The sequence below is a fragment of the Barbus barbus genome (assembly GCF_936440315.1).
Source record: "Barbus barbus genome assembly, chromosome: 5".
Taxonomy (NCBI): domain Eukaryota; kingdom Metazoa; phylum Chordata; class Actinopteri; order Cypriniformes; family Cyprinidae; genus Barbus; species Barbus barbus.
In genome coordinates, this window is record NC_136733.1 from 35,066,601 (window position 1) to 35,094,001 (window position 27,401).

General features: G+C 37.1%; 1 protein-coding gene across 1 annotated transcript in view; it reads right to left on the minus strand.

Moving 5' to 3' along the window:
• LOC306870307 (sphingosine-1-phosphate transporter SPNS2-like) overlaps nt 1-27,401 on the minus strand; it is a 70,979-nt gene that overhangs the window by 16,222 nt on the left and 27,356 nt on the right. Inside the window, exons 3-8 of the mRNA XM_079417502.1 lie at nt 15,122-15,258; nt 10,478-10,629; nt 7,009-7,075; nt 3,699-3,841; nt 3,133-3,285; nt 2,854-3,043 (exon numbers count right to left, since the gene is read on the minus strand). Coding sequence (XP_079273628.1) covers nt 2,854-3,043; nt 3,133-3,285; nt 3,699-3,841; nt 7,009-7,075; nt 10,478-10,629; nt 15,122-15,258 — 842 coding nt within the window. The remainder of the gene's footprint in view (nt 1-2,853; nt 3,044-3,132; nt 3,286-3,698; nt 3,842-7,008; nt 7,076-10,477; nt 10,630-15,121; nt 15,259-27,401) is intronic.

The following is a 27,401-nucleotide window of genomic DNA, read 5'->3' on the forward strand; positions in this document are numbered from 1 at the left end:
AGATGGGATTGTGCGATGAACTGTAGGTTGCAGGGGAATTTGATCGTTCAAGTGGCCGTTCTGACTTTGTCAGGGTCTTATGTTGGGCTCAGAGTGATATGTTGAGCAGGGCTTACAGAGGGATGACCTCAGGGTGTAAAACAGAGGTGATGGTATTAGTTCAGGGGTCTAGAAACTGTCGGTGTGAAAGAATATCTGAAGGTGAGGAAATGAAAGCGTGTGTTTTTGAACATGTACGAAACTCTGTCCCAAAGTGACTTGAGGCTCAGACAGCGTGACGGACGGACAGACAGGCTAAAACTGCAAAGCCCTGCAGAACTCTGGTTGACGAGACAGCAGCTGTCCCTGCTGGAACAGACCCTGACAGAGCTCCAGCATGCTGTCACATTCTCAGACTTCACATCTGTCACTATCAAATTTTCTCACTCCAAATATTTTCCCTCCTTAAAGTTTTGGATTCCTTGTTTTTCGTATGCTCCATTTGGATGTAATTACAGAAGCCTCTGGACAAGTGATTGAAAGGGCGCTCATGTCTTTAGTTGGGAGCTGGGTATATTTTTACCCAGAACTGACACTGCAATGTTACCTGTTTGGCAAGATGGCATGAGGGCCTGTGGTCCAAATGATGTGTCATTTATTTCTATAAATACCTTAAATTTGATCATTTACTGTAAAATTTGCCCTGTTGCTCTAAGTGAGACTGACAGGCGTTCACTTTTTCCATTTCTACATTTAACCAATATTGTGAAATATTATTACAATTGTAAGTTATATATTTTAAAGTGTAAATTACTTCTTTGATTGCAACACTGAATTTTCACCATTACTTCAGTCTTCAGTGTCACACGATCCTTCAGAAATCCTTTATATATTCTGATATAGTGCTAAAGAAACACTTCTTATTATTATCAATGTTGAAAACAGTTGTTCTGGTTAATATTTTTGACCATTTTTTTAGGATTCTTTGATGAAAAGTTAAAAACAACAGACTTTATTTCAAACAGAAATCTTTTGTAACATTATAAATGTATTTACCATCACTTGATCATTTTAGTACATCTTACTGAATATTAATTTCTTAATATGATTTTTAAATTATTTTCACTATACTATAAATGGTTATTCTTTTCTTGCGCCCTTTATTGAACAAGATTCAAAGATTGTGTGAGGTTCATGTGACCCAAACTAGACAACTGAGCAGCCAGGTCTACCCACAAGTAAGACTGTCTGCCTTATTAGACATATTTTCAAAGTCATCAACATTTTTAACAAAGGCACAAGAGGTTGCAAAACCAGGTGAGTTTGAGGGTACAGTTTGTAACCAGTCTTTAATATTTAAGATAAGGTGGCAAACGCTGAGCAAGCTCAGGGGTTCTCAAACATAACACCAGATAGATGGCATTATCACAGTGCACTGGGTTCTTCTGTCCATAAAGACAAACAGTCTCTAAAATATCATAAACACTTACGAGATTCTCAGTCCGGTATGGCCCTCCGGGAAGCGTGTTGCATTTAGTTCTGACCTGGTATTTTATGTTAAAAGAACGAAACTTTTTTTCTATTAGTGACTCATAAATGCCACAGCCCATTGTTTCTCAGCTATAACTGTGAAAACTGCTCCCTTTTCCTGCTTTACGTGCCAATTAAACAATTATGCAGCGCCTGTTGCTCTTATTCTTTTAGTATTGGGTTTAGACCTAACAACCCTGCCAAGCAACTGTTAAACCCACTGAATGCAACAGACTTTATATCGTTTAAAGCCTTATGTTGAACTCTGAATAGAAGTGACCTTATATGACTTTGACTGAGAGGACTCGTTATAATACAAGTATAGCCAGAAGGGAGTTGTACTAGAGATATTCAAGCCACTGTGTTAAGCAACCTTTCAGGGGAGAATCTCAGTGTTTACGCCACAATTCCATGGCAACTAATATAATGAGAGATGTTTACATGAAGTTTTCAAATATTGCAGCAATAACAGATGTTTAATCCATGGAAGACATTTAGAAGAAATATTTTGTGTGTGTGTAGACTGCCATTCAAAAGTTTGGGATCAGTAAAAAAAAACAGTAATATTGTGAAATGTAATTATACTGATGTTAATAATAATATCCATATTACTAATATTGGTTTTCTATTTTAATGTAATTTTAAAATATCATTTATTTCTGTGATGCAGTACTATATTTTCAGCAGCCATTACTCCAGTCTTCAGTGTTACAAGATCCTTCAGAAATCATTCTGATATGCTGATTTTTCATGAAAAAGTTGTGCTGCTTAATATTTTTTTTGGAACCTGTGATCATTTTTTTCTTTGATAAATAAAAAGTTAAAAAGAACTGCATTTATTAAAAATAGAAATCTTTTCTAACAGTAACACTTTTTATCCATTTAACACATCCTTGCTAGTATTAATTAAAGTATTAATTTCTTCCCCTTTTGAATAGTAGTGTATATTGTAACAATTTCTATTTTGAATAAACACTGTTCTTTTTAACTTTTTATTTATCAAACAATCCTGAAAAATATCACAGGTCCCAAAAAATATTAAGCAGCACAACTGTTTCCAACATTGATTATAAATCAGCATAATAGAATGATTTCTGAAGGATCACTTGACACAGAAAACTGGAGTAATGATGCTGAAAATTCAGCTTTGCTTCACAGGAATAAATTATATTTTAAAGTATATTAAAATAGAAAACTGTTATTTTAAATTGCAATATTTCACAAAATTTAAAAAAAAAAATGCTGTATTTTTATTAAATAGATACAACATTGATGAGCATAAGAAACTTCTCACATACATACACAAGTAAGTTGAAACTGAACAGTCAAACTAGGGCTACTTACATACGCTCCTACAATGCTCTTCTTGGCCACAACAAAGATGAGGCAGATGAAGATAGCAGAGCCCAGCATGCTGACCGCACACACCAGCGGGTCGGCACGCTCCGTCTTCTGACGGCAGAGCCGCGTGGTCACGGCACCGATCACCACTCCCAACAGCCCCGTCACACAGGTGATGGCACCGAATATCAAACTGGAGATGAGAGAGAAATACATTCGTTGTCAGAAGTGTAATGTTTGCATTTGTACATTACATTTTCAGCAGTATGTGTATGTTGGGACCTGTCTTTGCTGCTGCATGGTTGATTGGTGCAGCTCTCTGCTGTCTTCTGCACCACCTGAGCTCTGACCAGGTACTGCGGGATCCAGATCCCAAACGCCCCCGTGGCAAATGACACGGCCGCCGATGCCAGAGATGAAAATACATAACTGTGACTGGGGAGCAGAAAGAAAATGAATGAATATGCAAAATTCCATATTGCATTTTTCTTGTTTTTCTGTTACTCTTGCTCTTTATGTCTACATTCATTTGGCCACAACAAAGATGGTTGGTCCAGTAGCATGAACATTTTTTAAACAATCAATTAAAATTATTGAATGTTTTTAGAATTTAACGTTTTAGTTGATTATACCACAGGATACTGTAAAAACTGCTTGAAACTCCATCTACTCCAATACACTGTCACCAAATTTCAGTGAAGGCCATAAAAACGATATACTTTGAGGGATCCAGTATTCTGAGTCGATGGCTGATTAAGTGATTACATCTTGTACGCCCCAATCCTGAATATTTGGTTCATTACATTTTTGAGTGATGAATAGGAAAAAAGAATAAACAAGTGGCATACTTTTTGGCAAGAGCTTTCATGTCACAGAGCCAGGAAGTGCGTGTCCTTATACTTCCAGCAATATGGTCAGCACTCCCTCTCTTTGGCTCAGGGACAAAAATGAGAATGAGGGTCCCAGCAGTCAACCCCAACATCGGAGAAACCTTGAGACAGAAGAAAAAAAAGAGTTTAAAAAACAGGATATAACAAAAAATGCAAATAGTTTTCTTATGTCTTGTTTTCCAGTAAAACATATCCTTGAAACAAGTTAAACGTACTTGAAACAAAACTACTTGAGATTTTGTTTTCAGTAAATATATCTTGAATTGAGTTAATTTTTTCTACTCCATTGGTAATTTGTGAAGAATAAATAAAAATCAAGTATTCTTATATTATATAAATCATATCTTACAAAATGTTTAGATGTTTTTACTGCAAAAATACTGTTTAAGAATGCTTTCAGTGCAGTACTCCCTGCTGTAACTAGACTAAACATTTTTGCTTGTATTACTGCGAGCCTGTGCCGTCTGTTAAACAAAATCTTGTGCGCTGAACAATAAGAATCTGTCTCGCATCCTGTTTGGTCTAGGCTAGCAAGTTATTCGCTGAGTCCATTATGGTGGTGTTATTTTGTGATTAGCTTATGGTTTAGTATGTTGCAGATTAGGTTTATTTATATTCACATCAGGGTGTGTAGTGTAGACAGTTTACTAGACTACAGTGTGAAGTGGACTCCATTAAGTGGTGTTTCTTTACTCCGTCCTCTCGTTTTCTTTCTCAGTTTTCTCTCTTGTGTGGGAGCAGCTGCGGTCCACCGGGCCATGAGCTATTATCTCTTTTATCATCCTTCCTGATGGCTACAGCACAGCAGTGTGTGTATGTGTGTGCACGCATGTGTTTGTTGGTCCGCTCGCCCACATGGAAGCAGCGTATGCGCCTCCGTCGCTTGTGAAAGCCAAAGCAATTCTGTCTGTCATGCACAATCCTCCTGGAGATCATTTATAGCACATTTAATGCAGAGCTCTGCACAAAATTGTGTCTCTTATGGGTGTGTTTGTGAGCATGTAAAGATCTATTCATCTGCGCTGCACAACAATTCCAGTATTTTGTATTTTGAAATAAATGATTTTTTTTTCACTTTGTTTATTATATAATTCTGAAAAAATTTCCACAAAAATTTGAAGCAGCTCAACTGCTTTCAATATTGATAAGTAGGCTAATGTTTCTTGAGCGCTAAATCAGCATATCTGAATGATTTCCGAAGGACCATATCAAAAGCGCAAATTACATTTAAGTATTTTTAAGAATTTTTTTATTTTTTAAAAGTGTAATTATAACCAAATTTAGTCACTTATGCTTAAAACAAGAATAAAAATTTAATTAGGTAACAAAAATAAACTTCAAATTCAAAATAAAGTCTCCAAATACTAGTCTAAGAATATATTACAGAATTATTATTAGAATTATTCATTATTATTGCTATACACTATTCATTATTATTCATTACTATACACATTTACTTGAATTAAATTATTATTATTTTTTTATTGTATGTTATTTTATAAGGATATTAAATTACTGGAAGATAAGAAAAATATTATTAATTCTATTTTTTATTACAAATTATTATAATGTTTTTGCTGCATTTATCAGTATAAATCCTTATAGTGAACAACAAGAGAAAAACAGATCACTGCGTGCCATTGACTTGCTGCTGTTTTCTGATTCTGTGGACTGAATGTCTCTGTGTGCACTGCGGTGCTTTTGATACAGAGCTGCAGTGTCTCGCTAAAGCCTGGATTTGGTCTTGTTATCCTTCCATAACTAGAAAACCCAGCAGCTGTAAAAGAGGTCTTTGCAGTGGACCTATTTTCTGTCAGTCACTGAGGGGATTCCTCACTGTTTCCCCGGTCTAGTTTCATATCAAAGCCTGCGTTGATCAGTTATCTTGAACTCTGACTCTGACTTGCACTCTACAATAGTATTATCAGATGCTGCCCTTTTCTGCTAATCTCAAGCCAGTTCTGTAGTTTCTATTATGCTTTTTAAGGTTAGAGCTAGCACAGCAAATACGGTAGTGAGTGCAATCAAAGAACAAGAGATCAAGGTGCTATTTCTCCTGGCATGTCTGCTCTCCGACCTGCAGAAGATTGATATGGCTCTCAATAATTATGATCTAATCCTCCACTCCAAAAAAAAATGCACTCCCTATTCGAGAACGGAAGGCGATTGAGTTCTTTAGGTCTCTGAAAAACAAGCGGAAAGTGGCACGAAATGTTTTTTCCCCCCTCAGAGCAGGATATGGCTGATACGGAGTACCTTTTCATCTGTCTGCTGTTTTTATACTCATTTAAAGTGCCACTGATGATTAATAGTCCACCGAACCACAAGCTTTGTCTTCTCAAGGAATGTTTTACTGGATCCAAGAGTTCAAACAATGGTGCTCCGCTACTGTTTGCAAAAGTGTTCCGACAAACTAGCTCCAAATAAAGCTATTCATGTTCCTGAGGGTCACATAACTGTCATGCGGAGAGGAGTTTTTGTAAGCTTGAGAGGGTTTAACAAGTCTCCTTTTAGGCCTAAGAGCTTGACAGCCAAACCTCGTTGGAGTTTTAAGAGGCAGCCACACACCAAGCGTAATTCAAGTTCACGATATGTGGATTCTTCATGACCCGGCGAAAGGAACGCACAACTGTTAAAGTTTAAACTGAACAAGTGAAGCGGCTGGTTTTAAAACAGCACTGTGCTAATGAAGGACAAAAAAATGGCCTCTCACTTTCTCTGAAAAAGTAGTTTTTGCTCGCTCTTTCGATGCCTAAAAAGTTATAGGCCACAGCCCTTCCTCTCACTCAATCATTTCATAAATTAGTAATTTTAGCTGCACTAAAGGTGCTCGGCTTGGCTCTTTTGGTTAGCGCTGTGGTACATCAAGGCTACTGAGGAATATCCCACAACAAAAGGGTCTGTGTAAGTGAGCCACCTCTTCTCCTGGGTCTCTGCAGCACAAAGACCGCAGTGAGAACTGCGAAGACCTTGTTCTTCATGGATAGCGTGTATGAGCAGGACCCGAGAGAGCTGGAAGTAATGCTAAATTAATGCACTTAAGCTAGTTGGGTTGTCAGTGCCAATTGCACAGGCTTCAAAGGGGGCAGGAATGCTATGTTGCTTTTTCAAGAGGCGGGCCGAAGGTATTTTGGGATTCACCTGTCTGCCATGGGTTTTAGGGATATTTTTGACCTGGTCGAGAGGAAATGGTGTGTATTTGTGGAGGCTGTGCATGCTTCCGCTAAAATATTGATACAACACACCGAGATATTTCAACAGCTCTTACCCTCAGAGCCCAGAACCAGTCCCCTCCAGCGTCTTTAGCTATGGATCCCAGGATGTAGCCCAGACCGCTGCGGACAGAGAGCAAAACATGTCATTATACTCTAGCAAACATATCATATTCCATGCATAAACATCCACTCTCCAGTTGGTTTGCTGGGCATAGCTGGTATAAGCCAGGGTTATTTTAGTATTCAATTTGAATGTAGTTTTTGTTTGTTTTCAATTTATATTTACATTTTAGTAGTTTACGCCAGCCAATTCATGTGATAACCGGTGAAATTAAAATGTAGAAATGTAAATTTATCAGCATTTATCAGCTTTGAATTCATAAAAATATATTCTAGTTTAGTTTTAGTTGTTTAGTTTTGTTAAACTAACACTGTTTTTAGCTGGTCTAGCTTGTCTTTCATCCTGCCCAAGCTGTTTTTGAGCTGGAGTAGCTGATCTTGCAGCCAGCCCCAACTGGTTTTCATCTATGGTCTGCCAGCTGGTCTCCCAACCTGTCCAGTTGACAAGTGCCCAAAACCTCTTTAAAACCAGCAAACCAGACTAGCTTGACCATCTTAGACTGGTTTTAGCAGTTTTTAAAAGCTGTTTTGCCATGTGTCTGCCTAACTGACTTGGTTTGTCTTCTTTTCCTGATTGTCTTCCCCACCCAAGCACACGAAGCACATGTGAAATTTTCTTTCTGTATACTATCTGTATGCAGATTATCTGGTTTGAGACTATCACTGAATGTTATTTGACTAAGCCGCCTTTCATTGGGCATTGTATGAATTGCTTTCTTCTTTTGGTCATACTCTGTTAAAAAAAAGTTGATTGGGTGTCTCGCTGTTTTTCTTTCCATCAGCTCTCCATTTCAGTTCCACAGTATTCTGATTTATTGTTACTCTCACTCTCGTCTGTCTCCATTCCATGTTTGTACACCTGTTACCAACCCTCTCACCCTGAAGCAAGTTTTTGCTGTTTTAAGGTTTTATAATAGCGTTGTCACTTGTGCACTAGTGAAGGTGTGAAGAAGCCATAGAAACAAGAAGTATTTGCAAGTCTTTGTTTTAATGACAGCGGCATTCAAGCTGTGTGAACTCAAGTTACAACCAGGTTAAAATCAGGTGTAAATATGGTCATAGGGTGAGAAAGACATACAGTATTGAATAATAACATACACTACTGTTCAAAAGCTTGGGTTCAGATATGAGAATGTTTTCTGAAGGATCGTGCGACACTGAAGACTGGAGTAAAGCCTGCTGAAAATTCAGCTTTGTGTCACCGGTATAAATTACATTTTAAAACAATATAAAATGCAAAACAGTTATTTTTAATTGTAATAATAATTTAAAATAATATTTTTTTTTTATTGTATTTTAATCAAATGCAGCCTTGGTCAACATACTTTGAACAACTAAAAATGTATTTTTACTGACCCCACCCTTTGAATGGTATTTTACATTTATTAAGGAATACTATATACTAGCAGAGTGGCTCGGAACAGTATTCTCGTTTATTTTTTATTGCACATCAGGCCATGGAATAACTGCAGCGTTTTATCTTTCTGTTTAAATTTGGAGTGTCCCTCCCAGCATTTAACCTCATACCCACTTCCTGTGTTCGCAGACATTCGCACCAGGCTGTTGCTTAGCAGGTAAACCACATTGTTTATCTTTGACTGCCACTGGCATATCCCACTGATGGACCAGTTTGACCTGGTCCATCAAACAATAGGACTTTATCATTAAATACATATGGCTCTCAACATGAGTGTCACCTGGACCTCATTCAATGTCAAGAACCCATTAATTAAACTTAATTAACCATCTAAACTTAATTGTTTATTCATAAAATATGGCCACTTGGTACCTAACTGATGTTCTTGATTGGATGAGAGGTTTTAGATATTAATTTCAGGCGTTCGTGATGTGGTGCTGCCAATTTTATATGTCTGTAAATTTTTGTACACAAGTTGTCAGTATTACTCTGTATCTCCATGTTTATTAGTAACTAAAATGTTCTCCATTCCCATAACAGGACTCAAATTTCCTGCTAAACATTTCTCTCATGGCTGAAGTCACTTCCTGGAAACAGTAACAACCTGACTGCAGATAAACAGTGCGCTAGACGGGAAGTGAGGCGGCACACTGTAGCTCTCTAGTCTTTCACCTCTTATTGTTTGTACTGTCGATCGTTTGTTTGGGCAGAAACCAGTTAGCTTGCAAATAACTCAACTCTCCTGGGCCGGCTATTTTTCCATCTTGTCTCTTCCTCTAACTGCGTTCAATCTCTCATCGATACTATTACTAGCCCTCAGAACAGGTCTTATGGTGACAGCTGCTGTGTTCAGATATTTCTTTTCCTCAGTTCAGTGGGTGTTATTCGACTGCATGTATAAAACTCTAGTTTGTGCACTGGCATTTCGTGTTGCTGTTTGTCTTCCACATCAGATTAACAATTAAAGCGCAAGATGTTGTGTGAACGTAATGCAGCTAAAAATGCTGCACACGTACAGTCATTCATTTTTTATCACCTTTCCTCTGTTCATTTTTCCCCTTTTCTCTCTAGTCTTTTTCAAAAGCGCCTTGTTAAGCGACTGTGTAATAGGTCAGCTTAAAGTGTTTCACAGCAGCTGCAGATTTCGAATATCATTGTCTATTTGGCCCGTCTGAGGCGGTGACCACACAAAACGCTGAGCTCAATTCTCCACAACAGCCCTTTACTGAGTTGAGATGGTACTGTATCTGAGATTATCTGGCTGTCAGAAGCTGTTCCCTTCAGCTGCAGTTCACCTAACCTGACACGAAATGTCTTAATTTACATTACAGTTCTCATCATGGCTGGTTAAATAGCAATACAATGACCATGTTGGATATCAGATTGTATTATATGACTTACAATGCTAAAGTGCTATTGTAAGATCATCTCTAATGAACATCTGCACACCTTCAATTAAATTGCTTAAGCAAAATTAAATCGCCTGGACTCCCTGTGTATTTAGTTTATTGCGAGCTGTGGTGATATTAGAGGCAAGCATGGAGACTTGAACATAGGTGGAAAATGGATTTGTTTGGCTAGGAATCAATATTTCCTTTAAATGTTTACACATCTGATATTAATGTTATATTATAAGGTTTATTTTAAATGAGTGATTACTGATCTAGCTGCAAATAAATGTTTATCATTGTAAATAGCTGAGTAAGATAACTGTTTCTGTCATCGCTCAACATCATTGTGGGTTTTTTCACTAAAACTAAATGTGGCATTTATTTTAATAGGCTTTTTTTTTTAGAGATCTCACAATTGTCTTTTTATTTATTGTTGCAAAATGGATTGTAAATATGAAAACTGTGTCCTTTTACCTATTTTATACTTGAAAATGAATAGATTTATGTGTATCGGTTGGCCTTGATAGTACCTGGTAATAGATTGAGACGAAAATGTAGTGGTATTGCTTATCATTAATGTCTATTGATACTCACCTTCCAAGTGGGATGGCCAAGTAGAAGACAGAGAGCATTACGGTCCTTTTGTTGTTTGTGAACAGGTCTCCAATGATAGTTGGAGAGATGGATGAGTAGCTTGATTCTCCAATACCCACCAAGCATCTGGACAGCACTAACAACCAATAATACTGCAAAAGAAAAGATCATATGATTAGAAAAGCCGAAGGAATTTATTTTATATAGCATTAAATTGGCAATTGCCTCATAGCATATGTTCTCCTCATGATGTTAATGATATGAACATAACACAGAAAGTACAGCTCATTAATCCCTGAAACATTTTCATAAATCTTGTCTACTGACATTGAGACTTTGTTTAAGTTTGTGTGGCTTTTAAGATGTTCAACATTTCTTATCAAAGCTGAATATGTGTTAGTGTCAAAGGAGCAAGTGTCCTACATTTCTGAAACGAGAACAGGTGACTGTTGTCCTCTGACCTCTATATCGGCGAGAGAAAGGAAGCCAGACTAAGAAACCACCCTTCCCTGAAATGGCCTAGACTTTATATAGTCGTTCATGTGAAGACATTTAACCGTGGGTGTGTAATGGACATCTATACTGCTGTGGAGAATTTGGGTCACCCTGGCAGACACCCAACTGAGGAGGCTAGTTATAGATTTCTCTGTTGCTTGTACTCACACTCCATTTCTTTTTATGTTTTTTCTCACTCTCCTTCACGATATCTAATTTTTATGATGTTACTGGTGGTCTCAGTCTGGCAGCAGTGGGGGGTCTAGCCACACCCAACACTGATGAACTGAGACAAAGTGTGAGGAGCAAATATGGACCCCTTCTAGAGACCCCAGGTCATTCCATTATGATATGATGCATATATACAGCAGACACACATACATAGCAGACATCCATATGTGATATCTCCTGAGGGGGCTCACAAAGCCACCTGACCAGCCAGATGCTGTTGTGTCAGACTTTTGTGAACTAACAAGCTTCCTGTAAATGCTAATGAGATGTGTGCTATAGCTGTATAGTCTTTTACCAAGGCTGCATTTATTTGTTCACAATCAAATGGTGAAATATTATTACAATTTTAATATAGTTTAAAATGTAATTTATTCCTGAGCTGATTATTTAGCAGTCACATGAATCTTCAGAAATTATTTTAATATGCTGATTTGGTGCTCAAGAAACAGTTTTTTTTTATCAATATTGAAAACTATTTTGTTTCTCAGAATACTTTGATGAATAGAAACTTCAAAAGAACAGCATTCATTTGAAATAGATTTTTTAACAGTGTATTGCAATTATTAATGGCTTCTGCTTGTATTATTCTTATTTGTAATGCACATTAGATAAACATGCTTGCTAAACAAATTACTTTAAGTTGAATTCATCCCTTGCTCTCAAAACAGAGGCAGCAATCCTCGTGTCCTCCAGCTATTAGATGGTCACTTTGCATTACAAGGATTCCCTCACTCCCTTTCCTGCTTTTCATCTTTTATTCCTTTTCACCTGACAGTTTTTGGTGTGACAGCAGTCCCACAACATACAGCCAAAAGAAAAACAACTTTACTTGTTATTGAATGTTACATAATTCTCAGCAGGGGAATTTCTTTAGTGTACGTGACAGGAATCAGCAATGAGAGACTGCAGCAAGCTGGGTTATCCTCTGGCACTGAGAGGATTTCTCGATCCCTCCCTTTCCCTCCCGCTCACTCTCTCTTTCAGCTTCTTTCCTGCTTTTCATGACTCTGCTCAAAAATGACAAAAGCTATGTACTAGTTGTTTATTGACAGAAGTGCTGTGAGGGAATAAGAGAATAGGATGTCGGAGAGGGAAAGTGGATGACTGACTGTTTGTTTTTTACACAACCTTTTCTTCTTTCACCCCAAAACACACAAATAAAAAATTAATGCTTGGGCTGTCATTTGCTGAACATACACACGTCTGTAGAACGGTTCGTTGAGGCTACACATCCAGTGTAAGAGGATTTATAGCGAGATGAAGTTGGAGGGACTTGAAGATGCTGGTCTATATTAATATTATACAATACAATACATATTTAAAATATGTGCATATATATTACAATAATTTATACTCATGAAGTGTTTAAAATTATAAATATAAAAGTATAAAAATAAAAAAAACAGCCGTTTACAGTATTTTGTCAAGGTGCAATAATTAATCAAAAATACATCTTGAAAATATTATTAATAATTAATCATACTTAAATTAAAAAACATAAAAACATTTGTATTTCCCTGCTTTTTTATCTTAAATGTTTAGAATTTTGTCTTGAAAGAATGGATGTAAATGTAATTGTATTTATTGAGGTATCATTTCTTAGTAATTATTTGATCAGTTTTTTTCACACTCACACTTTAGTTTTTATTTGAGCTTGTGGTTGAAATCCACAAAGTCGACGCATCTGCCTCGTTGTCTTTGTTCCAGACCACAACCAATTCATGAGGCTGCAGTACTGTAGGACTGACTGTACGTCTGGCTTCCCTCATCCCTCAAAACCATATACATAAACATAAGCTTTCAAATACATTCTGCATGAATATGTGCATATCTAACTAAAAACCACCACTGACACCCCCTGATGTTTTGTTTTCTTGTCATCTGACAAAAGCGACAAGATGATGTTAAAAATGGTCATGGGAATCAGACATCCTGAAGTCTCCTTTCATTTGCCACTTACCAAAGCCTTTCCAAAAAAAAAGCCTTTTCTCTTTCCAAAGCCCTGAAAAATCTCATTAAAAGAAGCCGAACATCAAGTTACGAGGGATTTTAGATGACGAATACATCAGCAAGAGGTTGTGAGGTCAGTTTAAGCCATACAGAGATTTAGTAAATATTTTCTTCTCAAAGCAGAGTGCTGGACAGGCTATTATTTTCATCAGACTAAGAACACTTTTACTTCATCCAGATTTCTTATCCCATAAGATGATTTCTTTGCGTAATAGTATTTTTCATCATTCAGTGTATTCTTATGAAACACAGCACTCTCCTTATGATTAATGTAATTGCAGCAATGTTGAGGTAACATTAACGTGATGGTTGATGAGGAGTCTGTGTGTAAATACGAGATGATCTGCAGATTTCTCTTGGTGGAGAACATTATATAACAGCCCACCGCCCTGGGTCAGATTCTTGACAGATAAAGGGATATCTGCAGTCTCTGCGCTCATGCATGTGTGTGCAGTCTTGGAGAATCATGTGACTTTAATGCAGAGTGGCTTGGCCTGTCAGTATCGACTCAGCATTGCAGATCGAGGGGATTAGCTCATTTATACCCCCCGTTGCGTTTGGCTGTCATACTCCAACCACACACACACATCTTATAGATATAAACGCAGTTTCCACATGCTCGCTGACAAAAAAAAAAAAGGCTGACGGGAAGCAAACTGCACACGCATACACACTAGATATCACTAAAATCAGTTTTCGTAGCCACAAGGAACATTCCTTCGCAGTCTTCCTCTCATTAACGTGGCTGCCACTCTCTATCTCTGTAGCAATAACCTCCCTGGAGACCGAACCCACACGCACACATACAATTTGATTGAGATGGTCTGTGAGGGATTCTAGATAATAAGCATCAATTTAATCTTAATGTTTTTTGGCTTACTCAGTTTGGCTTTACTGTTGTCTCACTTCCTCTCAGCAAAGGTGTATTGACCTGTTCACATACATTTTAAAGAAGCAGCTTAGATACTGCCTGTGTGTCAAACAGATTTTCTGTTCTTTTTATATTATCAGTAACTATCGTTCTGATGGCTAAAGTAAATATAAGTTCCATTAATACTATGAAATTATAAAGACAAAATGTTGTTTAAAATTTTATGTATTGGCATTTATGTTGTCGCTTTGCAGTACTAAAGCCAAAAGAAATGATTAACATAATGTCAGGAAAATTAATAATTCTAAATAATTATTAATTTATTGTAGCCAAAGTGTGCATGCCCCCCCCCCAAAAAGAAAGTTATTATCGGCCTAAGTTGCATAGAAAGGGGTGTGTTTGACTTCTAATTAATTGATATATTCTCAATGTAGCTTAGTTCAACTTGATTGTTGTCAAGTCTTAACTACCAGTGGCAACAAATGCTGTTTTGATTCATAATTTTAGCAGCTTTTGTGACTCTTAATGACATGAGTGAGTGAGGCCTGGATGAAACAGAGAGGAAGATATAGAGAACAGTAACAAGAGGTCTTCTGAGACAGGCCTAGTGTTATGCTAAGTGAGCATGTCATTTAATCATTTCATCTTAGCAAAAGGGAAAGGACAAAAGCTAAGTGTGGAAGAGAGAGCAAGAGCAAGAGACATCTAAATAATAAAGTTTTTTTTTTTTATTATATGTAAAATGAGTCCTGCTATGCTGAATGACTCTAGTGTAGTTTCAAAGTGCTCTCAAATGAGCCAGAAACTGAATGAGCTCTAGAGATGCTACTGCTGGGCTGGGCTGGGTTGCTGTTCTGCTTCTAAAAATAACCAAGTAGCACGGCAAGAACCAACCTAATGCTTTCTGGGCAAAAACAAACTATTTGTATTTTTAATGTTCTTCTAAAATGATAATCACATTGACATGATGCCTTTAAGAGGTTCTGAGCAAGGTTTAAGCTGCTGCTTGTAGAGGAGAAAGAGAGTATGACACTTACATCTTTGGTAATAAAGGAGCTTAGCAGCGTCACAAAGGACCAGAAGAAGATTCCACAGCTCAGAATGATCTTTCTGTTGAATCGGTCCCCCAGGTAACCAAAAATGGGTGCGGTTATCATGAAACTGCAGATGAAAACTGGAAAGAAAAACAGAGACAGACACAATTAACTTATTTCGCTTTCATTTTCACATTCTCTCATACTTGGTAGCATTTCCGTGCAGTCAAGATCAAAATGACATAGTCAGTTCTTAAAAAATGGTCCACTTATGGAGTCATGTGACGTGCTTATGAACCTAGTCGCACTCGAGTAGAGCTCCATACATTCTAAGAACCGAGTGGACGGCGATGCGGAACGAGTTCGTTTCTCACATGTCAGTTGTTCAGTCGCTATGCTCTAAACTGGATCTTCTTACAGGGGAGATGAGAGAACAAAAGAAAGTTGTTGCAGATCACGATAGGCGAGTAGCCACGCTCGAGCAACAGGTTGTGGACTTACAGGATCACAATAGGCGCAGCAATCTCGGATTGCCTGAAGGTTCCGAAAAGGACGACCCTATGGGCTTTTTGAAAAGATCGCTACCGACGTGGCTCCCGTCTCTGGTGGGCAAATGGATTGAAGTGGAGCAAGCGCATCACGTGTACACAAGGCTCTCCTCAGATCGCTAAACCACGGGTTTTCATCTTTAAACTGCTGAGGTACACGGACAGGGAGCTCATTTTGCGGCCTGCCAGACTTCATGCCCCAGTGAAAACTTCCGACAGAGCAACGCGGTCTTTCTTTCCCGATTTTTCTCTGGTCACCGCAAAAAGTAGTACTCAGATCCAATTCATCCACCAACTGTCAGTGAACTTCAGCTGGTTAGGTGACTGTCTTTCACTGTTCACTTTAATGTTCACTTCTTAATTCATAGTTCATTGTGCATACAGTATCGCTTACTGATTATGATATTTTATTTGTTTTAGTTGTATTCTTTACCTCTCTTCTCTTCTCTTTTTTTTAAATAGAAATACTACCTAGTCAATATGTGACTATGGGGCCAAATGTTGGTGCTACAGTAATGTGCAGGTTTTTGTTGACGCCACAGACCATATTAAGGGGTGCTGGCAGATCAAGGTTTGTTCTTCTTGGTTTGATCTGCCATAGTTCATGGGAATGTGTTTATGTTTTTTGAATGGTAACGGGGAGGGTTGGGGGTGGTTTAATGGTAGACTCAACTGGTTTTATTTTCAAACTTGTATTTTGTCTTATTATGCAGTAATTCTGTTCGATACCTATAACTGACCTTAATATTGTGAGTTGTAATATTAATGGGCTAAATGGCCCTCACAAACGTACAGGTTTTCTGGATTTTTTGCAAAGAAGAAAGATTGATATTGTGTTAGTTCAAGAATCCCATTTGAAAGAGGAGGATATACACAGGTGTAATAAGTTTTATGAAGTGGTATCTCACTCATCTTCGGATACTAAAACCAAGGGTGTCCTAATATTGGTGACTTTAAATATTACTATTTTAGAGAGAGGTTGTGATACAAATGGTAGAATAACACATATAAAAACAATAGTGGAGAATAGGAATATTGTATTTCTCTCAGTTTATGTCCCTTGTACTCCTGACCCTACTTTTTTCTCTGTTTTGTCAACCTATCTCTTGAAGTTTTCAGATTTTGAAATTGTATTGGTTGCAGATACGAATTCTGTGATGTCGCATATCCTAGATAGATCTGGACCAAAGGAATCACACTCTCAAGCTTTGTGTTCTGACAAACTTCGGCAATGTGTAACCTCATCCTCAGTGGACAGTTGGCATTTTTTAAATCCTTCTGCTAAGTCTTTCATTTTCTTTTCTGCTATGAGTTTCATAAATATGATAAAAGTTCTGTATGCCAATCCAGCAGCCACTGTTCTCACAGGTGCTGTTCGCTCTAACCCATTCTTTATACATCAAGGTACTCGTCAGGGTTGCCCGCTTTCTCCTCTTTTATTTGCCCTATCCTTGGGACCCTTAGCTCAAGCGGTCCGACACTCTGAAATTATTTCTCCCATAAATATACGGAATACTCATCATCATATTTCTTTGTTTGCTGATGATATCTTATTGTTTTTGGAGAAGCCATCACATTCTATTCCTCATGTGCTGAATTTATTTTATTATATCTCTCTTAGGACAGTCATGTTTACTTCCCCCTCAATTCTAAAATTGATTACATGTCCCTTTCTATATCCATTCCATTGGTTAAAAACTTTAAGTACTTGGGGATAGATGTTTTTCCTTCCCTGCAGGAAATCGTCTCAAAAAACTAAAATGGCATTCTAGCCAAAGTATCCTCAGATTTGGAAAATTGGTCTTGTCTTCCTACTTCTTTTCAGGCCTGTATATCGGTGATTAAAATGAATGTATCAATTTCTTTTCTTCCATGATTCCTCTCGCTCCACCGGTAGGCTGCTGGAACAAACTAGATGCATGTGTTTCATGGTATATATGGGATGGGAAACGTCCTCGTATTAAACTGACTACCTTACAACTATGTAGATTACAAGGAGGTCTTTCTTTCCCTAATTTTAGACTGTATTCTCAAGCCTTTTCCCTCCGCCCTTTAGTAGTTTGGTTTGATCCTGACGCTTCTGTGTCTTGGAGAGCAATTGAGGAATCTATTGTTTATCCGTATAAATTGATGCATCTTGTTTTTTCGGGAGTTCCGCTTAGGCAGTGTAAATTTAGGCAGGGCGGTTTGGTCCCTTTGTAACCCACCTCCTCTCCACATGGAGGGATGTTGAAAGACGTTCACAACTAGCTACAAAATGGCATAGGCCACAATAATAACCTTTTGTCAGGCAGTACTCCATTTCATTGTCCGCAATGTATGTCATAGTAAAGTAAACACTCTGGGAGATATCTATGATGATAGTGGTTTAAAATCCTTCCAGAATCTTAAAACTCGATCTTAAAATCTTAAAAATTAAAATCATAAAAAAATACTTTTTTATGTACACTATATTGCCAAAAGTATTGGGTCACCCCTTCTAATGAACATGTTTGACTATTTAATAATTTCCATGAGTACAAATCTTAATGTTTAAGCATATAATGGTATTCTATGGAATTGTGTGCTTCTAATTTTATAGCAACAGTTTGGACAGAACCCTTTTCTATTCTAACATGACAGTGCCTCTGTGTATAAGGCAAAGTTCAAAAAGACATGATTGATTCAGTCAGTGTGGAAGAACTTGACTGGTCTGCATAAAGCAAAGTCCTAATCTTAGCTGAACACCTCTGGTGTGACTTTAAATGCAGACCTTGAGCCAAAAACTCATCACCAAACACCAATAACTTGTATATGGGTACAGTCATTTTAGACACTTTCAAAACTGTTGCAACAGAGATGGAAATACAGTTTTTAAATTCGTGAATTATGCTTCCATCTTTGTTACCACAGTTTTGGAAGTGCCTTCCTCTGTTCTAAAGAAGGGGGTGTCCCAATACTTTTGTCCATATAGTGTATGTACAAATACAATAAAATCTTGTATACATGGATCTAACGTGAAAACTTTTAATTCATGGCATTCAGCTTTTAATGTTGTCTTTTCTAAAATCTTTGTAAAAATGATTTTATTGTTATTTGTTTATCTGTTAATATTAATTAATATATTTGTATTATCATTATTATTATTATTATTTATTTTGTTATTTATTTATTTTTAAGTCTACCAAGGGGTGGGATGGGTTGGGTTCTAAATTTGAACAGCTGCTTTTTGTTTTGTACTACTGTTCCACAGAATAAAATTCAACAAATAGCTGTTAACAAAAAAAAAATGGTCTACTTATGTGGATGAAAACTAAAAAACGGATACCATGTCAACTAAGGATGTGAATCCACATCCTTATTCTTTAAAATTTCTTTCTGTTTCCCTAATTCACTTCCTACCCAAAATCCCCTTATAAATGGCATTAACTAATAACCAGACAAAACCTACTCACAAGACTGTTCTTATCACAAAATTGCTTTAACCAAGCAGTTTTCCATTACTGTACATTTGCTTAATTAGATTAGATTAGATTCAACTTTATTGTCATTGCACATGTAAGGTACAAGGCAACGAAATGCAGTGGTTTGATGCTTTCATAATTCACAGAATTGATTAGGATGCTACCTGCATCTTTCAATTTCTATATATATTTTTTAATTCTGTTTTATAGTTTAATTCTGATCATTTTTGTCTTTTTCATAGGTTATTTTTTTATTTATTCTACTTTGTATATATTTTTTTCCCCACTACATCTCTGTTTCTATGTTTAGATATCCGAAGGATGCACTCCAGTAAGGTCCTAAATTTGTGTGGTTTGCCTAAATTCTGTTCTTTTGTATTATATACTATATATACTATGCACTTGCATGCTAATGGAAAATATTTTATTAACAGTTGAAAATTGGCATCTTCAGCAAATAAAGCAAATTTCTATGTAGCTAATGTAAATAATTCCTGTAAAGATGCCCAGATACCGTAATAATGTCGCAAGTTTCTTAATCCTGCAGTCGCTTAAATGACTCCAGTTAAGTTTGAAGGAAGTTACATTTGAAGTGCTTTCATAATGAGTTTGCATAGATGGAAAAACTTCAGAGCTGTAGATTTTGAGGATTTTTTATTTTTTTTGCCATCTGCACAAACACTGAAGTGGTTGAGTTTGTGTTATGTAGTGTGAGGATGTGTTTGCAAGCTTACAGACAAGGAGAAATGCACTGCAAGTGCCATGATCTATAATACATTTACATCCTCCTTTGTGCTGTGTTGAGTCTGGGCTGAAGATTCAGCAATCCACCCTTGATCAATGGCCATGTTTGGATATTTAATAACTCCCCATTTTTGCGGAAGGCTGAATTTGCTGAAGCCACCGGAAACATTGCCCTGTGTTATCCTTGGCTGCTAGTTCATGTCAAAGCCAGACCTGACTTGAGTATATCCACTCTAGAAACGGGCACGGAGCCTACACCAAGCCTGCTGGGAAATCAGAACTCTCTCCACACACTTGAATCTCTACAAATTACAGCAGCACATGCTAAATGATGTGCTATTTCATCCCTGAGTTCTCTCGCTTAGTGTTCGTAATTAGACTGCCTTTGAAAATCGTTCCAATAATGAAAGATTTCAGGACGCTCAATGTTGAGTAAATGCAAAACAAAAGTGTGTTAACTATATTTGTGTGCTTTAAATGAGTCAAAGCTGGACTTGATTACAAAAACATAGGTCTGATTTGATAAAGAGGATGCTGTGGGATTAGATGATAGCAAAACTGGTGCTCTGTTGTACAACAATGTCTCAAAACTTAAGACACAAAAGGATCAAAACATCACTTCTCATAATGAAACTGTTTGCATGAAATTTCTCTGTCACTAAGTACAACACAGTGCTTTTATATCAACTGCTTGAATTGTTGTAACCACACATTGTGTATAAGAGATAAGGTTTTGTGTGAACTGTTTCAGGATTAACATTTATCTTAACATATTTTAACTATTTGAGAAGTTATTAGAAATGGTTATTTTTGCCACTAAAGAACTCATTCGATGAATGTCTATAATGCACATTTAATCAGAGGATACATTTTCATAGATGATATACTGAATGAACAGAAATCCCACAGGCTATGATCCATATAAGCACAGCTCAACTAAAGCAATCAACACCTCTCCCTCTTTCTGAGATGCTGATCTCCTCCCATTATTCTGAGCTGTCTGAGCCATGTCCTCTGCTAATTCCTCTGTTAATGACCTCACTTCTTGTCTGTGTTCATCACATCATATAACACAGCACATCAATTACACCTGTGTGTTTGTGTGTGACTGTGAGACAGAGACAGAGACACACAGTATCCAGAGACAGTGAACATATGGACCAGCACCAAACACACAACATGTGTGCAGTGAACGGCTCCTGAAATATTCATGCCTCAGCTTTCCCCGATGAACTCTTTGCTCTGAATTAGCATGCTAGACAGATCAGGGTGTTCTTTCTTAATAGGGTGAGTTTCACATTAAGGACAGATTCCTGACAAAGGGACAAAAACTAGACATTTACATTTAGTCATCTAGCAGATGCCGATTCAGAGCGATTTACAAAGAGCAAGTGCACACTTTAAGTTTTTTTCCTGCATGGTTTAGTTAAAATAAACTATTGCACTGTTGTTCAAACCGGAAAATTAGGCATACATCTTTATGCTGAAATAAACTATATTAAAAGCTCTTATGTAGCTCTCCAGCATTCTTAATTTTGATTGGTCATCCTCACCATTTTGCAGCCAATTTTTTTTGGCTGCAAAATTTGGCTGACCATTATTCCAATCAACCGTTTGCCTTCATAGCATTTTTTTTTTTAAAGAATAACTATTATTCTTTTTTTTTCTTAATTTATATGTAATTTAATTGAATTACTATAAAATTCTTCGTTAAAATTTCCTCATTTTTATTTAAATATTTGACGAAAGAGGTTTTCTCTGTAGTTTGCCCTCTGCAAGTTGCTCTGACCTAAAGTTATTCACCTGAAGCAGGAACATACTTTCCTCATAATGGTATTTCTGACATGCCTTGAGGCGTCACACACCTCACCTGTCTGTCCAGGTGACTACTGTGGGAATTTTTGACTTAAAGCAAGTACGCTGCTTTATGTGACCTCCAATGGTGTTTTCTGAGGGGATTTATTAAGAAAACATGAGCAACAGTGTAATGTGTTTCAAGTGGCTGATTCACCGCCTGTAAATGTCATTCTAGATTCGCTCTCGTTTAGACTACAATGTTCCTCTGTCACTCACCGGTACTTGCCTTCTATTTAAAATTCATGCTGTCTTGAAACTGTCAGAAAAGCTCCCAGATAAATGAGTGCACACACTCACACTCCTCTGTTATCCTCCTATTTTTCTTTTCCTTGAGGGATGAAAGATGATATAAAGATGGATTACATCCCGTCTCAGTTCTGACAGAGAATGACACACACTGCACCTTTACCCTTTGCTTACTTGCTTTCTTTAACCTGTCTGTCAGAGTGTGGCGACCCTTCATATTTGGTCTTTGTCATGCAGAAGCCCGCTAGTTCTTCAATTTTATATTCCACTGCTATAGTTAGCCTCACAACGGCTTTGCTGTTTTCCATGCTGTGTTTTTAGCAACAGGAACCAAAGATACTAACTGCTCTGGCTTAATATATACAGTAGGTTATTTGTATATACCCTATCATACCCACAAATACTGAAAACCATCTTGGAGATATTTCTTTGGGTTTTACACACACTTTGCATTATGTTTGCAGTGGAAGAAATGGTTTCAGTAATTGCAGTACAGTGATTCATTTTAGGGAGTCAGTACTTGTCTATGGCAAGCAGACTTATCATGTGAGACTCACACTATACTAATAATAGACACACGGGAGATATAAGTGAATGATGCTTATAGAATGGCATGAATGAATGCTTCTTGAATGAGAAAATAAGGATCGACTAAATACAGTCATTTAGATCACATTATCTGAAATGACTCTTACCGTTATCCTTTATGATTCCATAGGATCAAACCATATTCTACTGTACACCATTGTTTCCTACAAAGCTTTTCTGATTCATTAACTAATGAGCTGGTTCTATTTTGTAAATCAAAATCACAAAAAATGACTCAAACAATTATTTTAATGGACTGTTCAAAAACACAACTTTTTGAAGTTGGATTAGATCAGTTTGATAATAATACTGTTCTTTTGTTCATAAAAGAATCCAAATTCAGCTTTATCATCACAGGAATAAATTGCATTTTGAACTATATTAAAATAGAAACTGTTTTTTTATTTATTATAATAATATTTCACAATATAGCTGTATTTCTGATTGACCAAATGCAGCCTTGTTGAGCATTAGACACTTATCAAAAACTCTTACTGAATTGAAACTGTGTATATAAAGTTTTAGGAAACACTGCTGTACACTGGAAAGAAGCATTTAAAAATGACTGTGCTTCATGTAATGCAGTAAGGTGGAATTTCTGTCTGAACTTCCTGTATCTTCAAGACACTCCCAGTACATTCTACATCTAGTATCGACCTTATTTAAGTCTAATTGTTTGCAATATACCAAACCTCTGACCTAAACGCAACATTTCTTTAACTATACACTGACTAAAGGAACAACCAGATTTTTCCCGCAGTACCTGAGATGCCACATGCCTGAAACATCTCGGTTTCCAATTTACGGTTGATGCTTGACAACAGAACTCGTAATGAAATAGCAGAGATGCCAGTTCGCATTCCGATACCTGTGAATCGCTGTAAACAGAAGAAACCCAACCTGCTTCTGTTGATGCAAATTACATGCTGTAATTATCAGCTTTAAATCACATCACAGAAAAACATCAGTCGTGGTAGAAACATTATGCTGGTGACGTATTGTAATGTCAAGCTCTACAAAAGTTGCTTTAAAAGGCTCATTAGGCGATTTTACACTTCTAGACAACACATATTTGGGCTCTGTCAAAATGAATGAAGCATCCTGTGCTCCTACCCGGCCTTCCCCATACAGCCAATGGCAATTCAAGCCAGTGTGGGTGAGTGTGATTTAACGGGCAGAAGTGGGTCATGTGTGGTGGGGCTATAGCTGTGGATGGCTAAACTAATGATATCACACTGCATTTAAATGCTTGGAAATCTTTCATTGGCAGTGTTCAAAAACGCCTCTACTTCGTGACTCAGCCTTCAATCACAGTAGGAGTGATGTAATAAATGTAGGAGTAGCCTCAGAAAATAATGAGACACCTAGAATCAAGACATCAATATCAATCAACGGTCATTTTAATGTAACAGATCAGATTAAATCTTATTCAATGAATTGTGCGTTTGAGTGTCTGTGTAGGCTGAATCGAATGATAAGAATGCTTGCTTTGATCAAAGACCATAGCTTTATTAGAGACATGTTACTATGACAACAGAAGACTATACCTGTACGGCACTGAGCAGTTTATGACTCAGTCTGCAAGAATTATCATAGCTTTACCCAGCATTGTCCTGCCATCAGGGAGAAACGCGCTCGGCCATGAAGCCTTCACCTGTGTGACAATAACGACTTCTGTTCTCCTCTAATCATTTCTTTTGGACGGTGTGTGAGTGGGTGTGAAAAATCGTGACTAGCTAGTCTAAGCAGAATCGGCTAAGAGGAGACACACAGAAACACAGCACCTCAGGGTGGAATCAACACATCTTCCACTCCACTGCTGAATGCACAGAAAGAGTTTTGGCTTTCTGAAAGCAAAGCCATCAGGGCCACTAGTTAATTTAGAAAGTGTTATAAAACCTTTCGCATGCAAATTGCTGGCATTGTGATGGAAAGTGTTATACAACAGGTTAATAAGGGGAAGGCTGAGCTCAGCAAAGACATCATAATTAGCCGGAAAGTGTCAGGGACACCCCAGATTAAAAAGGCTTAGTTTAGGGGAAAAATGCATTTGCGTCATGAATGCATTACACAAAGAGTGTATAATGTGAAACTGCATCTATAGAGACAAGGCAATAGGATCTTGATAATTTGATGCAAAACTGAACTAAGTTACTTTGCAGGAGAGATTGTGATATGAACAGGACAGAAATTTCTCATGAGCACTTTTATCTCTGATCTGTAAAACACACTCTTTAAAATAAAGGCTTTTGCAGTGATGCCATAGAAGAACCATTTTTTGGTTCCCCAAAGAACCTTTCAGTGAGCAGTTCTTAAAAGAACCATTTTGAAGAACATTTTAAAAATCTAAAGTACCTTTTTGGACTATAAAAAACATTTTCTGCATTTGAAAGGTTCCATGGATGTTCAGGGTTCTCCAGTCAAGTCCATGGTCTGCCCTTGATGGAGGGCACACTCTCTTTGTCTTTCTTCTGTTCTTCTGTTAGGAATCTCTCCGCTGAGCCAGTGGAGTGTGTTCATCATACTAAATCATCATACTTCTCTTATCGACTCTCTCTAGCTTTGCAAATGTTTTCATAACTTTTTGATCTCATAATCTTAAAGCCAGGCATTTAGGTAATCTAATAGACAGACATTGGCCTTTAAATGTGATATTCAACCAATATAAACAGACAGTGAGAACAGTGCCCAGCTGTTACGTTATACAAGTAGCAGTGTTTGAGGCGTTTATAGTGATGCTTGCTTGTTTGGTTGTTGTTGTTGTTGTTTTTTTTTTATAAATGACACAATAAAGCATTTGGAGATATTTCTTTACTTTCGCATTCAGTTTTCAGATTAAAATGAATGGCATATTTGTGTTATGATAACAAGTCCAGTATGTTGTGCTTTGATCTGTAAAGAGGATCTTTTACCTGCCAGGAAACGTTGGTGACATTCGTTTTTGATTCGACGGAATTGCTCATGTGTTAAACGATGCCAGGTAATGATCATAGGAATATCTATTTAAATGATTTGAGCTGAAAAACAAGTCGTTAGATGGTTAAGAGGCTGTGTGTTGGTAAGAAAGGAACATTATCTAAGACAGTGTAGACAAGGGGTGTGCATTCTCTCTCCGCTGAAGTAGAGTTTCATTTTTGTTTTAGCTGAACATACCTGAACATAATTTTCACTGGACAGTGACTAAGTCAGGTGCATGAAGGTATGCAGGTACTGCATTTCTAACAAATAAGGGCTGGCCACTTATAGTCAGTAATTTTCAGTATGTCACACTACAGCTTTTATTGTTGACTGAAGTTCATTAACCCTGTCATGAAATGCGTTTGGCATGAGTTTGGTATGTAAATGTTTTTGTAAGAAGTTTCTAATGCCCACCAAGTCTGCATTTATTTGATTTAAAAATACAGAAAAACTTAAATATTTTGAAATATGAATACAATTGTTTTCTATTTTAATATATATTAAAATGGGATTTATTCCTGTGATGGCAAAGCTAAATTTTCAGCATCATTACTTTAGTCTTTAGTGTCACACGGTCCTTCAGAAATCATTCTAATATGCTGATTTGCTGCTCAGGAAGCATTTCTGTTTAATGCTGTTTAATATTTTTGTGGGAACGTAATTTATTTCAGGATTCACTGATAATAGAAAGTTAAAAAGCAACATTTATTTTAAATAGTAATATTCTGTTAAATTATAAATGTCTTTACTGTCCCCTTCGATCAATTTAATGCATCCTTGAATGAAATATACATTTCTTTCTTTTTAAAAAAAAACCCTAATGCAGTGTACATTAATGTAATGTGAAGCACTTTTGGTTCTACTGTAAGTTTACAAATTTCATAGAAAATATTAGGCTAGTACTGTACTATTAATTTTAAACTGTTTGCTGTAATATGCCTGAAACCACAGAACAATCGGATACAGTGAATTATGCATGTCCGAACCATTCATTCTTCAGCGTGCTCAGACAAATGACAGTCTGTGGACTTTGCAGGTGCAGAGAGACAGATGCTGAGGAAGTGACATTAAACAGGAAGCCGTCTGACATCTGTGTATATTTGTGTATGTGGATGGTTGAATACCTGCATGTGTCTTTTCTCATTGTGTGTTTACAATCTATAGAGACCTCAATAGAATATGAGAGGATGTTGAGTTGTTTGGGAGTAAAAAGACAGCACAATGAATCAAGCCAAAGCAAACAGATGAAAGTATAGAGCGAGCTGAACAAAGAGATTCAAAGCTCAGCTTTTCATGAAGAATGTAATAACACAGTAAACAGAGGTCACCTATAATAAGATAAATGGTCCTAAAACTGAACTCAATTCATCACATCAGGAAGAAAAGCATAGGTAGTTTATATTAGTTGCTGCTCTAAAGTAGAAAATAAGTCTGATATCATAACTAACAACTGATACTCCTAATCCTACAATTTACATAACTGTTTAGCCACTGGACAGATGCATGCAAAAATACCATCCGCAACCACTTCTCATACACTTCTGTCAATGTTTAGTGCTAGCAGCAAGGAAAACGGATGCGTCACAGCTGCGATGATGGAAAGCTTTCAAGTGACTATTACGCTGTTCTGTTCAAAACTGTTAAAAAAGGCTGATGACAAATGCTTAGCCATTAGCTCAGGGGCAGCCTGTCCATGAATTAGCCGCCCACAATCCATCCTTCCACTTCCTCATACACAGAGAAAGAATATGCCATAAAGATTTTTTCCATCCCCCATTAGAAATGTGCTTGAGCGAAGCAAATTTAAATAGAGATGTCCTTAAAACATGTCTAAATGGACTTCTGTCAAACAGCAGAGGCAGTTCTATCGCGATAAGGCTGAAGTGGTGACAATTTGAT